Below are 13,738 nucleotides of genomic sequence, written 5' to 3' on the forward strand. Positions count from 1 at the left end.
GGCTATTCCCCTTGATGCGGCCAAGGAGCACATATGTGAGTTGGCAAGTATGCGTCTATCTAGCTGCTTTTAAAAAATAAAAGGAACTTTTAAGTATTTTGCCTTTTCTTATACATATTCCGATAAAAATGTGACTACAAATCATTACAAAACCACCTTTTAGGCAATGTATAGTTCACTGAGATTACTTAGACCTGGATACATTGAGAGATAATATCCAGTAAAAATAATACATTAACACAATAATGCAGTATATTTCAGTAAAAATAGAATAAATAAAATAAAAATATTTTAAGCTGTATTTAACAGGTTAATTAAAAAAATGATAAGACATACAAGGCATAGTGAACATGGCTGCCTGTTTACCAAATCACAGATACAAAGAATGCATAGATAACTGAAGTGTCACTACAATATCAGGTAAAACGCTAGCATCCTTTCACAGAAAATACACACATACTTTCATACATACTTTTTGGCCATGGCAGAAAGTGTCTGAACATACGGCTTAACATAATTAATTTTATAAAATTAATTGCATTTAGTATGCAAAGCTATTTTTAAAACAAAGTATCTGCAGTAAAGTTTTCAGTATGTAAAGGCTATCATTCATCTTAATGCATCCTATAATTGCATATATAAATCAGTTTGCTACTTAAAGCTAGCTCAGTATTCTTGATCCTGAAAACATATGTATGCCTTAAAAAAAAATGAATGGGTTCTGGTAGAGATGTCCAGTATAAAAGTGGATCACTTTTTAAAGAATTTTGAAGTTTATCACACTAAAATGTTTGTTTCACTGTGGAGGTCAAGATGAAAGATCATCAAGATTGAATTTTGAACAGCTTTTTCGAGGGGCACAGTAAGGATTTTCTTAGTGCAGTAATTTCTTAGGATGTCACTGGTAACTTTAGTAGAATAGTATATAGGCTGGTGAGAAGTATAATCCACTTCTAGAGTGGCATCTCTTTTGTCATAACACTAGGGTGCTAGCAAACAATTCCAGAATTCTGAGAGGGAACAGAGGCAGGAGGCCACCTACTCATTCCATCATGTTCTCTGGTGGCTATCATGAGTTAGGAATATTTCTACCACATGTAACATCATCTCTGGACTGCATGTAGAATCCTGTCCTCTACAACACATTTGAGGCACACTGCAGGAAAACTGAGAGCAGATAATGGTTTTAAATCACGGCATGAGTAATTTGGACATACTTCCCTACTTGTACAGGGAATCCTAAGATTGCCTGACAGTAACTGGATATGCCCAGAGTAATTTTGGAAAGACTCCTCCTGACTGGTGTGGAAGCAGCATAACTTAATAACTGGGAGTTGAGAAGCACGGGTCCTAGTTCTGGCTTTCTCACTAACTTTCGTGAGATCTTAGGCTAGGTGACTGAGCCTCTTTAATTCATATTTTTTATTTCTCAAATGTGTTTAGTACCTTCTCTACTTTATAAGGCTCAAATGTGACGATAAGAATGTGGAAACCATTTTGACAAGTACATAGCAGTAGATAGATAAACATAAAGCATTACTTTTACAATGATGTTGTAAAATGATAATTTTATCACTGAAAAGTAAACAGAACTAATGTTTAGATTGAGCTTCTTAGCAACTTTGTCTTTAAAACATTATCAACAAGTGTCTAAATCTGTTTATCTTTACAGCTAAGTCTCTCATCTATATAGAGAAGCAGGAAAGTGCTGTTTTTGGGAAGCCTGTTAAATAGTCCTTTGTTCCTATGTATATTTTGCTCTGATATGAAATTTTTAAATCTTGAAAATAAATGGAAAACATATAAATTTAAAAATATATCTAGAGTCCAACAAATTTTAATATTAAATACATAAATTCAGAAAGGTTCAATTTAATGAAGTTTGTTGCCATGGACAATACATGATGGACAGACAGCTTTCTGGGCAAAAAGCATTAAGGTAAGACTGAGCTAGATGCAGAATCCTAGCAGAACATTTACCTAGGAGGTGGAAAACAACGTGGTGGTGGAGATCTAAAATATAAATGACATTTCCTCAACTCCAAGTTGCATATTGGCTAATTATCAAACTAAGGATGAAAGGCTTATGAGGAATATTTCATTTTAATGTTTATGTAGAGAATGGCCATAGTGAACTGTAATTCTCTAGCTGCATTGTACAGTATAAGGCAGAAGTTTGAAATATGTCCCACCCAAAATGCATTATGATTTTGTTAATCTCTTTCTTTTTCTTAATAATCAGTTTGAAAACCATCTCAACAGAAAGGCTATTTTTGTTCTGTTTTAATTTCTGAAATTTAGTTTTTCAATTTTGAAGCTTCGCTTTTTCCCCAACATCCCCCAAACAGCTGTAGACATGAAATGGTGTCCATGTGTCAAAGAGCTCGTCAAGGAAAGTTGCCAGTTGGTTTCTATACTGATGCCAACAGCCAATTTTGTCAACCAAAGGTTCGATTTTATGAAAAACTAAAACAAAAACGAGTCATCCTGTTTTTACAGCAATTCAGTGGTATCCGGTATGCAGTGTCTACTCCAATGTTGAAAACAGGGCAAAGTGCTGTAGGAATTAAAAGTTGCTTGTGACAGATCCAGTCAAGAAGACAGTGAAACTAACCCACATGTCACTCACTCCAAGGACTCAGCTGCTTCACTGGGAGGGGTGTGGCCACATTCTTCCCTGTGTGTGTGAAGTTACATAGTGTTCACGATATTTACAATAAGACAGGGAGCTTCCACTGCTCATGATGTAACTTACTGACAGCAAAAAAAATTAGTCATGCTTTTCATATCACACGACGGTGGCAAGACGAGAGAACATGCTTGTCTAACACTGTTTGGTTAAGTTATTAATCTCTGAAGACAAAGCATCAGCAACTGAATGGAAGGCCAGAGATCAGCTCCTCTTCTTTAGTGTAGCTATTCAATCTTCAGTAAATATTACAGGATCCTTTCACATATGCAGCTACGGCGTTTCTGTGACAGGGCGTTTCTGTTTCAAAGTGTCAATGAGGGATAAGACCCCTCGTTTTACATTGGTTGTGACTCTCCTGGTCACAGAGTCTGCTGGCGCAGGAGGTGGTCGAACTTTCTGTGAAGGCGGCCTGGCTACCAGGCACTTCTGGTATCGTAACTGAAATAAAAAAGTTGTATGGTCGTTAATAATGTATCATCCCTTCTTGTTTATCGTGATTTTAATTCATCAATATATTTAACTTCCAAAGGTTAACGACCTAGCTCCTAAACATGAATCCAGGAGTTTAGTATTTTTTTTCCTTAATGTGGAGTGTTTTAAGTTCTTTTGAAGTTCTCTGTATTGTTAGGCTGCGATGAATATACCTCATAGTCGAAGAGCTAATGAAAAGAAAAAGGATTGGGAGAGAGATTATTAACTTTTTCCTCGGACAGGTAATGAAGTAGGTGTTTATGGCAAACCAAGTGAGGGTCAGCATGGTAGAAAGGGCAGGGTTTGAATCTGGCTCTACCACTTGTGAACCGTATGGCTCCAGGCAAGTTATTAAATTTCTCTGAGCCTCAGTTTCTTCATTTGTAAAATGGCTGAAGAATGGCGACCTTAAAAGACAGTGTTATGATTAAGGAATACCTGCAGAATGCCTGAAACAGGCCTAGCGACACAGAAGGCATTCATAAATGTTTGTTCCTGTCCTGCTTTAATTTAAAAAAAATTATTAAGATTTCAGGATATATTTTATATACAAGTCTAAATCTTAATAGATTTAATTTTTAAAAATCCATTAGCACTGGCACCAGGGGCAGTTTCCATCCTTCAGAAACAAAGTCACAATCCACCTGCTTTTGTATCAATGCAAAGGTAAGTCATTCTTCAAAATTAGATTAAAAGGTTAAAATGTATCAAATGCTTTTTTTCTAATCCAAGCACTTAAAAAATCCAAGCACTTTAAACTGATTTTCAAAAACCTACTTAACTATTAATAGGTTCCTTAGAACAATTGTGAAACAGGCTGATGTTTCCCTGTGAAAAGCACGAACTATCCTACAGCAAGACTCTCGTCACAATGTGCTGTCATAGCCCACAGGCCAAAAAATTAGCCCCTTTCAACCCAATCATATGAAAAACGATTGATCACGTCTCCTGCGTGTAAAGTATGTTTCTAGGTCTGCATCACAATCAAAACAACGCACTTCCAAACACAGTTTTATAATGGGCAGGTACCGCAACATGGTATACTGGACTGGGAGTTTCTAATGTTAGTTACGTTATATCCAGTGCAAATCAGAATTGTGCCTGATGAATTTCATTAAGCAGACCCCTCTCCATCTCCCTCTAAATTTCATCAAAATAGTTTCAGCTGGGCCTATACCACTCAGCTGCAAAATATGCTTAAAAATTCAGTAGATTCAGAATGTGTTAATGCCAGAGATATTTCAGATTGTATAAGTTGATGCATAAATATTTCAGATGGAGAATCATGCAGATTTGAATCAAGAGGAAAGCCACCCAGTTAGAAATGCTGGATACAGAGTGTAAAGAAAGGTTTGATTTTACCCATATGTCTTATGTTGGATTGGCTGAGTCACTTCAGCTGGTGGCCCTAATACAATTAAAATAGTAAACAAGTGAGTAGAAATTGTTTCTAGAGGAGAGAAAATGAGTCTGGGAATCAGAACAAACTGTAACCAGTGATAAAGCTAATTACTTAATTGCCATCAGCATTTAAAATGTATAATTAAGGCTGAAAGCCATTCATTTTATGACTAAAACCATCTGTTACGATCCTTTACAATTTCACAAAATACCTAAACAGTCACCATCCATTTTTGCTTGGCTGGACTCTCCCATTTTCTGTTTTCTTCACACAGTCCGTTCATCCCATCTCAGATCCCTACGCCTGGTCAGGAGGTTCACCTCGACTGCTTCACTGTGCTGCTCCCCTCCACCCAGCCCCGGTCCTTTGTACGCAGGTGGACTTGAGTTAGAATCCTGGCCCCGCAGCACCTGAGGGGAAACTGCACTCTAACACAGGACTGTGGCGAGAATGAAGCCAGATAGGTGCACAACACAGGTCTTCCCCTCCCACTCCTCCCCTCTCTGTTTCAAAGGTGTCTTTTAAAATAAAAGCCAGTTGGCTCTCTCCTCGTCCCCCACCTTTGCCTCTGCCATCCGTCCACCTCGTCCTTTCTCCTCTTTGTTAACTAGCAGTGTACTGTCTGTAAAGAAACAGAGGATGCCCTCCACCGCCCTCAGCTCCACCTGTTCCTGGACTCCGGGCATCTTCTGGCCAGTCTCAAAGTTACTCGAACCAAGCAGCACTCTAACCCAACCCCAGGCCCTTCATCTACCACCAAGACCTTGGCCCAACTACAAATATGACCCCTCTTTCAATCTGGCTTTACTGGCTCATCTCCCTCAGCCTCAAAACTGTGAGGATCGCCCCAACCCCCCAGCCAACAAGCAAGTATCTCAACGGCATGCTTCCAGCTACTCCTTCACCACAGACCCGGTGAGTGACCTGCTTTCAAGGCCACCTTCTTCCTCCCGGTCACTCCTCCATCCAGTGCAGTCTTACACTTTCACTTAGAGCACTTTCTACAGCACAACAGAATTCTGGTTTACCCGTCTCCCCCATAGGCCTAGACCCCGTAATGCAAGGATCGTGTCTTATTCCTACTTGAACTTCCCAGAGTCCAGCCTACAAACGGTGGATTGAGTTAAAAGAAGTGCAGGTGCTTCAAATTCAGCATGCCTCATTGCCAGCCAGGTGTTTCTCCATCACCTGCTCCTGTCTTTTCCCCACTGCCACTCCTGGTTTAGATGCAACTCTCCCAGGGACCAGTAAACTGACCTCCTGGTCATCTCCCCACCTCTGCCCCATCCTTTCAACCCACCTCCACTTTGTTTTCTTCTCTCGTTTTTGGAGTGTGCTTTAAAGCCTAACGTGGTCTACGCACTCTCCTGCTTAACAATCCCTGCTGAAGGTCACACCTTGGCACGAGATCACAGGCCCTTCATGGACATGGACCTCACCTCCTTCCACTTGGTTCCAGCAACCCTACCTCCTGTTGCTGGAATACACCATGCAGCCCAGGCTTGGATGTCTACATTCAAACGGTTCCCTCTTTTTACTAGAACTTTCCTAGTGCTGGGAATGACAGGAGCTCAAAGGATATTTGCAGAATGAGTGACAAGGTGTTTCTCTTTGTTTGAAATCATGTATGTGGTACAAAGAGCACTGGCTTTATTACCCGGAGGCTCGGGGGTGAACGCAGCCTCTGTCACTTACCAGCTCTGCCCTGGGGCCTGTCCTTTCCTCTGAGCCTCTATTTTGTTATAAATAAAAGAGAACTACTTAACAGGGCTGTGGTAAGAATAGAATTCATAGATATAAACAAAGTATGTAACAACAATGCACTTAGACCAACTATCTAAAATAAAAACCATTCAATACACTGAATTTTTAAAGAATTATTGAGTTGGTTCCAAACAGCACCAACTCACGCATGACCAGCATCTCCTGATCGCATACTGAAATTACTTAGGGATCAAGAATTAAGAGGCCTCAAATCCGTGGTTTTGAAGATCATCGCTTTCAGTGTTCCTGGAGTCTCTGCAGAGGAACTTGGCTCCATCCAGTCCTGCTTCTTTCAGGTGTCCTGGCCTCTTAAGACGGCAAAGTGCTTGTCACGATTGATTCTGTCCGCAGGAGTGAGGGTGTCACACAGCAAGGCGTTTAACTTTAGAGATCAGACTTGGCTTCTTTTAAGTCAGTAACTCTGCTCTAATTTACGGCATATTAAACAAAAGCAGGGGCCCGAGGGTCGAACCCCTGCAGCGGGCTCACTCACCATGCAGGCGGCCTGCACTGCCTCGGACACGTTACCGGCATTAGGCTCGCACCAGAAAACATGGCACTCGAAGTGCTGGTTCCCAGTGTCCATGATGAAGGCAAACGTATGCACATCCTTCCCGACGCCCATGAAGGACAGGAATCGCACCCGACACTCCACCAGGATCTCCTCTTCATTCTGCAAGAAACGCTGTTCAGCAGCTCTGGCCAAAGTCACAGACACGTTCGGACCTTAAGTCATAGAATCCGCTTAGAGTGGCTGCACAGAGGAAATGGTGTCTAAAAATATACAGCCAGACTAAATTTAGACAGGACTTATTTTTCTAGAAAGGCAAGTTTCTAAATGTGTCTGGAGAGGCCTCACTGCTGTGGGTGCCTCGTTCCGGCATTTAATCTGCTCTGAACCACACTGCAACTGGGTATGTGTGTTCCGGACTCTGTCTGCTCGACTCCAAGCCCATGGATTCACTGTGGGTGGGAACAATGTCATGTATACTTTTTCCGTATTGCCCATACAGTGGCTCAGAACCCATTTGCCCAGGCAAACCCACCGGAAACCCCAGAGCACCAAGAGGAAAGGAGCCATGGGCTCTCTTTCCATCCAGGTCTTCTTCCCCAACTAAACAGCACATTGAATCATATTTCTATCTAAAACTGTGTAAAACAGAAAGTTGCCAAATACTTTTTTTTTTCCTTTTTCACAAACTGGTATCCATATGGTGCCAAGTTAAGAAGTGTTTGGAATTCATTCTTATGAACACCACATCCTTTGCAGCAGCCATATGCAATTTTTGAAAATTAGTAAATACATCCAGAATAATGCTGACTTTTGGCTCACTCACATCTTGACTTATTAAATATTCACTCAGGTGCTGTGGGACTGATTAACAGGCAAACTAAGCTGGTCTCAGAGGCTGGGAAGTTTTGTTGGGAGAAATGACATTTACATTGAGATCTACGTAGGGGCTGGGAAGGCAAAGGGGTAGAGCACAGAAGGAGCAGCACTTGCAAAGGTGCTGAGGCAGGAAAAGGCACCACATGTTTGCAGACTTGAAGAAAATCCAGCGGCACAGGCTGGAGTGGCAGGCAGGGTCAGTGAGCATCTTACTCCTCTTTAGAAATTGGGGCTTCCCTGGTGGCGCAGTGGTTGAGAGTCCGCCTGCTGATGCAGGGGACACGGGTTCGTGCCCCAGTCCGGGAAGATCCCACATGCTGTGGAGCGGCTGGGCCCGTGAGCCATGGCCGCTGAGCCTGCGTGTCCGGAGCCTGTGCTCCGCAATGGGAGAGGCCACAACAGTGAGAGGCCCGCGTACCGCAAAAAAAAAAAAAAAAGAAAAGAAAAAGAAATTGAATTTGGCTTGAAGGTGAGCTGCTAGTGGACAGAAGCAAGAGCAGACGAAGGACTTACGGTCTTTCCATGACAGATGCCTCACAGAGGCAGAATGGAAAACTGATTCTGCTACTTCTTGCTTTGTGCCTGGGGGCAGTTACTTAACCTCTCTGTGCCTCAGTTTCCTCAACCACAAAGTTGAGGTAATTTGTGTTGAGGCTAATGCTGGCCTCTCTCCCGATGACCAGTGGTCCCTGCTACCACAGGACCTTCCATCACAGAAGAATCTCTTGCGCCCCAAGCCCAGATAACAGCCCAGTCAATACCGGAGCCTGGAGAGTGGCCAGAAAACCAAGCCCCATTAGTGACTTACTGCTAGTATCACACAGTCACCTCCAGCAAATGATTCCAATCTCCCAGGCTTCGTAGAAAGGAAGCATGAGGAACGCCAGAATAGAAGCCTCTGAGGTGTGCAGAGATCCAGGCACAAAGGGCAAAATGTCTCTCTCTCTCTCTTTTTAATGTAGGCTATTTTAATCACAAGCAAGCACAACTCCCCAGAGGCCAAGCCTTGGCACGTGCCTAAGTTTCATGGAAGCTTATTGTATCCGAAACCTCACTGTATTCGACAGGCCAACTCCATCTGCCACCCTTCTCACCTTCTCACTGATGACAGTCACAGTAGCATCGGCCACATTCATGTTCACCGAAGGCCAGTCCTCCTTGCTGGATGAGGTCATAAGACTTTCTATGGCATTGTTCAGGGTATCCATTCCTGTGGATGGAAGGGATAACTGAAAAAGGTCCTAAAGCTATTTCTGAATCACAAACATGGGCCCAAATCACCCAGTAACACCTATGCCCAGACTGGTCTTTTTTTTTTTTTTTGTAGCCCCAGATAAGACATTTCATTTGAGCTTTTCATTGCTCAAAAGAAAAGAAATACCAGCCTTTTCAACAGAAAGAAGGGTCATGAGAACCTCCAGAGAAGCAGTGTGTGATGTCCTGTCTAACCAGGACATCGCTCTCCCTCCCCCCTCTCTACAAAGATTCCCCAGCTCCGAGTGTATAAACAGTATTCAAATGCTACCTTTTCCTAAGCAAGGAACCTTGAAAAAGGGGACCCAACAGAAGCCAGCATCTGCCAGATTACCCTGATCACCTTTCATTGTACTTTGTCACTTAAATAAGGCCAAGTTTGGGCGGCCCCTGGACACGAATAGCATGTGCTATTCGATGGGGCTCTTTGGCTGGGTGTTCCCACAGCTGCTTTTGGTGGTGGGTGGGTGGGAGAACGTTACTGAGATATAATCCACATACCATACAATTTACTCACAGTGTAAAACTCAACGGTTTTTAGTATATTCAGAGGTGTGCAACCATCACCACCATCAGGTTTAGAACATTTTCATCACCCCAAAAAGAAACCCCGTACCTTTCAGAAGTCACCCTCCATTTCCTCCCAGCCCTATCTCTAGAGATCTGCCTACTCCACTCATATAAATGGAATCGTACAGGATATGGTCCTTTGTGACTGGCTTCTTTCGTTCAGCATCATGTTTTCAAGGTTCAGCCATGTTGCAGCATGTCTCATACTTCATTCCTTTTTATTGCCAAATGAAGTACCACTGTATGGAAGTGTATTTGATTTATCCATTCATCAGCTGATGGACATTTGGGTTGTTTCTGCTTTTTGACTATGATGAATGATGCTGCTGTGAACATTTGTGTACGAGGTTTTGTGTGGACACATGTTTTCGTTTCACTTGGATACAAAGCCCAGGAGCAGAACTGCTGGATCAAATGGTAACTCTCTATTTAACTTTTGAGGAACTGCCAGACTGTTTTCCAGGGCAGCTGCACCATTTTACATTCACCCCAGCAGTACGTGAGGGTTCTGATTTCCCCACAGCCGTTTTTTAACCCAGGAAAAGGCTACCTCTCTCAGCCTCCTTCCAGCCTGGTATGGCTAAGCAACTAAAGTCTGCCCCTGAGACGTGAGCTGACTTCTGACTGCTGACTGCTGTGTGCACTTTTGGGTCACACCTTAACAGGAAAGCAGGAGGGTTCCTTCAGCCCCCTTTCCCTGCCCAGCACGCGACAAGGACTGAAGCAGGCGCCCTGGCCCCAGAGATGGAAGCCTCAGTTCAGGACCGAGGCTTCCATCTCTGGAGGCAGGGCCCTTCCACAGCCCTGGCTCACGCAGCTCTGGACTGTGAGCGAATGAGAAATCGGGTCCGCTTTGTTCAAGTCCCTGTATTCTGGGACCGTGCATCCGAGGAGCTTAGCCTGTCCTGTACTGATCTTTTGATCAGGACTGTCTGTGCGCTCTGGCTGGTGACAGTGTGAGGGTCCGATTCAAGACAAGGCAAGGAGTGAAACAGCAGACCCCACCCCCATGGGAGGGTGAACATCTCTCATGAGCTCCCAAACGCTTGCAAAGTGGAAAGACAATACACGTTTCACATACCAACTGGTTTGTCCACAGGTAGCATGCCCAAGTACTGCACGTGGAACTTCTGGACCAGCTCAGTCTTTGGTGTTGGAAAATCTACTACAGGGAATAAAGCAACACATTTTTCTCAATGGTTCTAACAGACACATAATGTCCTGTGTTTCTAATGTCCTGTGTGCCAATCATGCTATAAGAACAGCCATTTCTTCCACCAGACACTGGGGCTGTCGATCAAAATCCCATTCACCTTTCATTTCTAGGTAGGAAAGCATTTGAAAGCAGGAACTGGAATCTGTGTGTTAAGCTGTGACTCTCTCTTGGATGTGTGCTAAGTAGCAGCTTTGGGTGCTCTATTTATTAGGGGAGGTTGATGCCCTGAGGAAATTTAATCACAGAGGGCGAAATCAGAGACAGGAAAAATGACTAAACTGAGCTCCCCCAAATAGCAACCCACATATTTTTAAACTAGCTGACCCTTACCCCAGGCTGTACATGAATTACAAAAGCACTAAAGATACTTTTCTTTAATCTTGTCCAACAACAATAAAACTCATCCTGGCCCTTGATACCTAACCCTGTTGACACAAAATCAGCTCTAAGCCTTGCCCGAGGTCTCGAGTGCGGGCTTGGCCCGGGTCTGCTGAGTCGAGCTCGGTTCTGAGGGAGACTAGATACACCAGGGAGCCGTCCGAGACCCTGCGCTTGGTGACCTGGGCAGAGAGCGCCAGGCAAAGGGGCAGAGGTGCCGACCTACCTTGCAGGGGCACGTCGAGGTTCACGTGGGCCCTTTCCTGCAGGGAGCTGCAGGCCAGGGCTTTGGCGTTCTTCCGTTCGGCCATGATCTGAAGGAGAGAAAACACAGCTTTGGCTCGCGGTTACAGACCCCGTGCCCTCAGCTGTTCCAGCCAGTGGAGTGTCTGCGCTGACTTCACTTCCAAGTTAAACTGGCTTCAGTCTGCTGCCTGACTCCTCACCCCCATCTCGGAGCCGCACGTTTTGAGAACTGTGCCCATCTTCTCTGGGGAGAATAGTGAATGACTGTTCCTCAGAGTGACTAACAGTCTCCTGACTGTTCGGAATTCATTCTTCCATTGACCAGGCTCCCACCTCTACCGCAACAAACCGCACGATCCCCCCGGTCACGCGTACACCTCCCGGCCCACAGCTGTCGGTGGAACACAGGGCAACAGATTCCCCCCGCTGCTTCCACATGGCCACTTTCAGGGACTCTTTTCAGGGCTCTGGGGACAGAGTACCTGGGTACAAATCCCACGCCTGCCACTTACTAGCGGTAAGTGGCCTTGAGCCAGTCACCTGCCCTCTTGTCTCGTTTCCTCCACTGCACATGTGGATGATAATATTTATGTCCCTAATAATAAAATAATTTCAGTCCTGACAGTAAATACAAGCACTCAGAAATATTAGCTGCTATTGCTGTTGGTGTTATGGTCACACTGTTTAAATCTGTCAGCTGTCTTTCTAAGTGCGTCTCCTCTGTTGGGGGCGCTAACATCTCCTTCACTTGACAGTCATCACTTCGCACCCCTGTTCACAGTGCTGTGGGTTTAGGGACTCAAAGAAGCCACCTTCAATGACCACAAGAGCAACTCACACCTTCATCCCCTGCCCGAGCTTTCCATCCCAAAGTGGAACAAGTCATTTCCCCCGGAGCTCCACTCTGCCCGTCTCCAGATCTGCGCCTGGGTCAGCGGGCAGGAGGGCTGCTGACAGTAAAATCCAAGATTCACTGAGCACTGACTCTGTGCCAGGCTGTGTTCTGAGGGCTTTACGCTAGCATATAAGCTCCACAAGGGCAAGGATTTTTTTTTCTGTTTTGGTCTCTGCTGTCTCCTCAGGACAGTGCCTGGCACATAAGCAGCATTCGGTTACACTTGCTGCGTGAATGAATGAGGAAACGAAACCCGGGCAGCGCAGCATGCTTCAGGGCTGCACAAGAAGCAGCTGCCCCAGTGCCATCTGTGCAGGAACGTGCACATGGGCTGAGGTGAACGCAGGGTCTCCGGACCAGCACCCACCCTGCAGGTCCCGGTCATTCGGTCAGAGCAGCAGACTGCTGCGCTATTCTGGGGCTGGGGCAGCCCCCAGTCCCTACCCTTCCCTTGGGAACTGTGGCTTACACCTGCTCCGCTCCTGCTGCGGAGGCCAGGCTGGGCTGTGGAGGTGGCCGTGACCTGGGCCTGGGGAGCTCGGGAGGACCTGTGGGAGTGAGGCTGGGTAATGATGCCAGCCAGGAACCAGAAAGGTGACATTAACACAGGGGGGCGGCAAAGTCCTGTGTTTAGATTCAAGCAGTAAGGCTGGGGAGTGGAAAGGCCTGGCTGAAGGAAGCTGGGGACAGCGTCCTGGAGACCTGGCTCCCACTACTGGAACACAGGCCAGTGGGTAATGGGATTGCTGAGAACACTAACTATGTATCCCTGGAGGTCAACTGTGGCCATGGTCCGTTCTCTGTCGACTCCCTTGTGGAACACTGGTTCATTCGGGAGAACCAAGCAGAGAGTGCCCAGGAGAGAATGGTTAGGAGCCTGGTCACCACGAGACCCGAAAGTGGCTGAAGTGACAGGGTGGGCATTCTGGACAAAGGAGGAAGCCAGGAGCAGGAAGGCTGGACGACAGACACGTGTGTCCAGCCCTCTACATGTGCCAGGCACAGCGCGCAGCTCCGACCGTCTCCAAATCGCAAAAGCTGCCCAGCAAAGAGACAAACAAGGAACCTCTCTCCTCTGCTACAGGCCACACATCTCAAGTAAACACACGGAGGTCCACACAAGGAAGGGCTCTGCAGCAGCCAGAGCCACTGCATCACACAGCCGTGTCCTGACAAGTACAAGGGCCGGGCAGAGGGTGGGACGAGCGTGTCGGCATGGGCTCTGCGGGAGTGGGGGGATGGGGGAGAGAGGCGGCGACTCTGAGGCTGTGACTCTGGAGGAGTGAGCGGGACACGTACCAGTGTGAGACTGTGACTACGGCCCTGCCTCGCCGCTGTGTGTCTTGTGACGTCAGCACGTGTTCACGGCAACCCCCGGCCGCCTGCACTTCCACAGACACGCCTGCTGGTTTCATACCCTCCTCCCTTCTTCCCGGGTCCATGCTCAGATCAGGTGGCCC

The 13,738-nt window shown here is 45.7% G+C and overlaps 1 protein-coding gene across 2 annotated transcripts in view; it reads right to left on the minus strand.

The window, feature by feature from the left end:
• Positions 1-2,962: 2,962 nt before the first annotated feature.
• APBB2 (amyloid beta precursor protein binding family B member 2) overlaps positions 2,963-13,738 on the minus strand; it is a gene marked incomplete at both ends in the record, with an annotated part of 235,704 nt that continues 224,928 nt past the window's right edge. For both annotated transcript variants that reach the window (XM_079713593.1, XM_079713594.1), the window contains 5 exons: positions 2,963-3,130; positions 6,823-7,002; positions 8,814-8,929; positions 10,625-10,708; positions 11,364-11,451. In XM_079713593.1, coding sequence (XP_079569719.1) covers positions 2,963-3,130; positions 6,823-7,002; positions 8,814-8,929; positions 10,625-10,708; positions 11,364-11,451 — 636 coding nt within the window. The remainder of the gene's footprint in view (positions 3,131-6,822; positions 7,003-8,813; positions 8,930-10,624; positions 10,709-11,363; positions 11,452-13,738) is intronic.

Source organism: Hyperoodon ampullatus (genome assembly GCF_949752795.1).
Source record: "Hyperoodon ampullatus genome assembly, chromosome: 1".
In the NCBI taxonomy this organism is placed as follows: Eukaryota; Metazoa; Chordata; class Mammalia; order Artiodactyla; family Ziphiidae; genus Hyperoodon; species Hyperoodon ampullatus.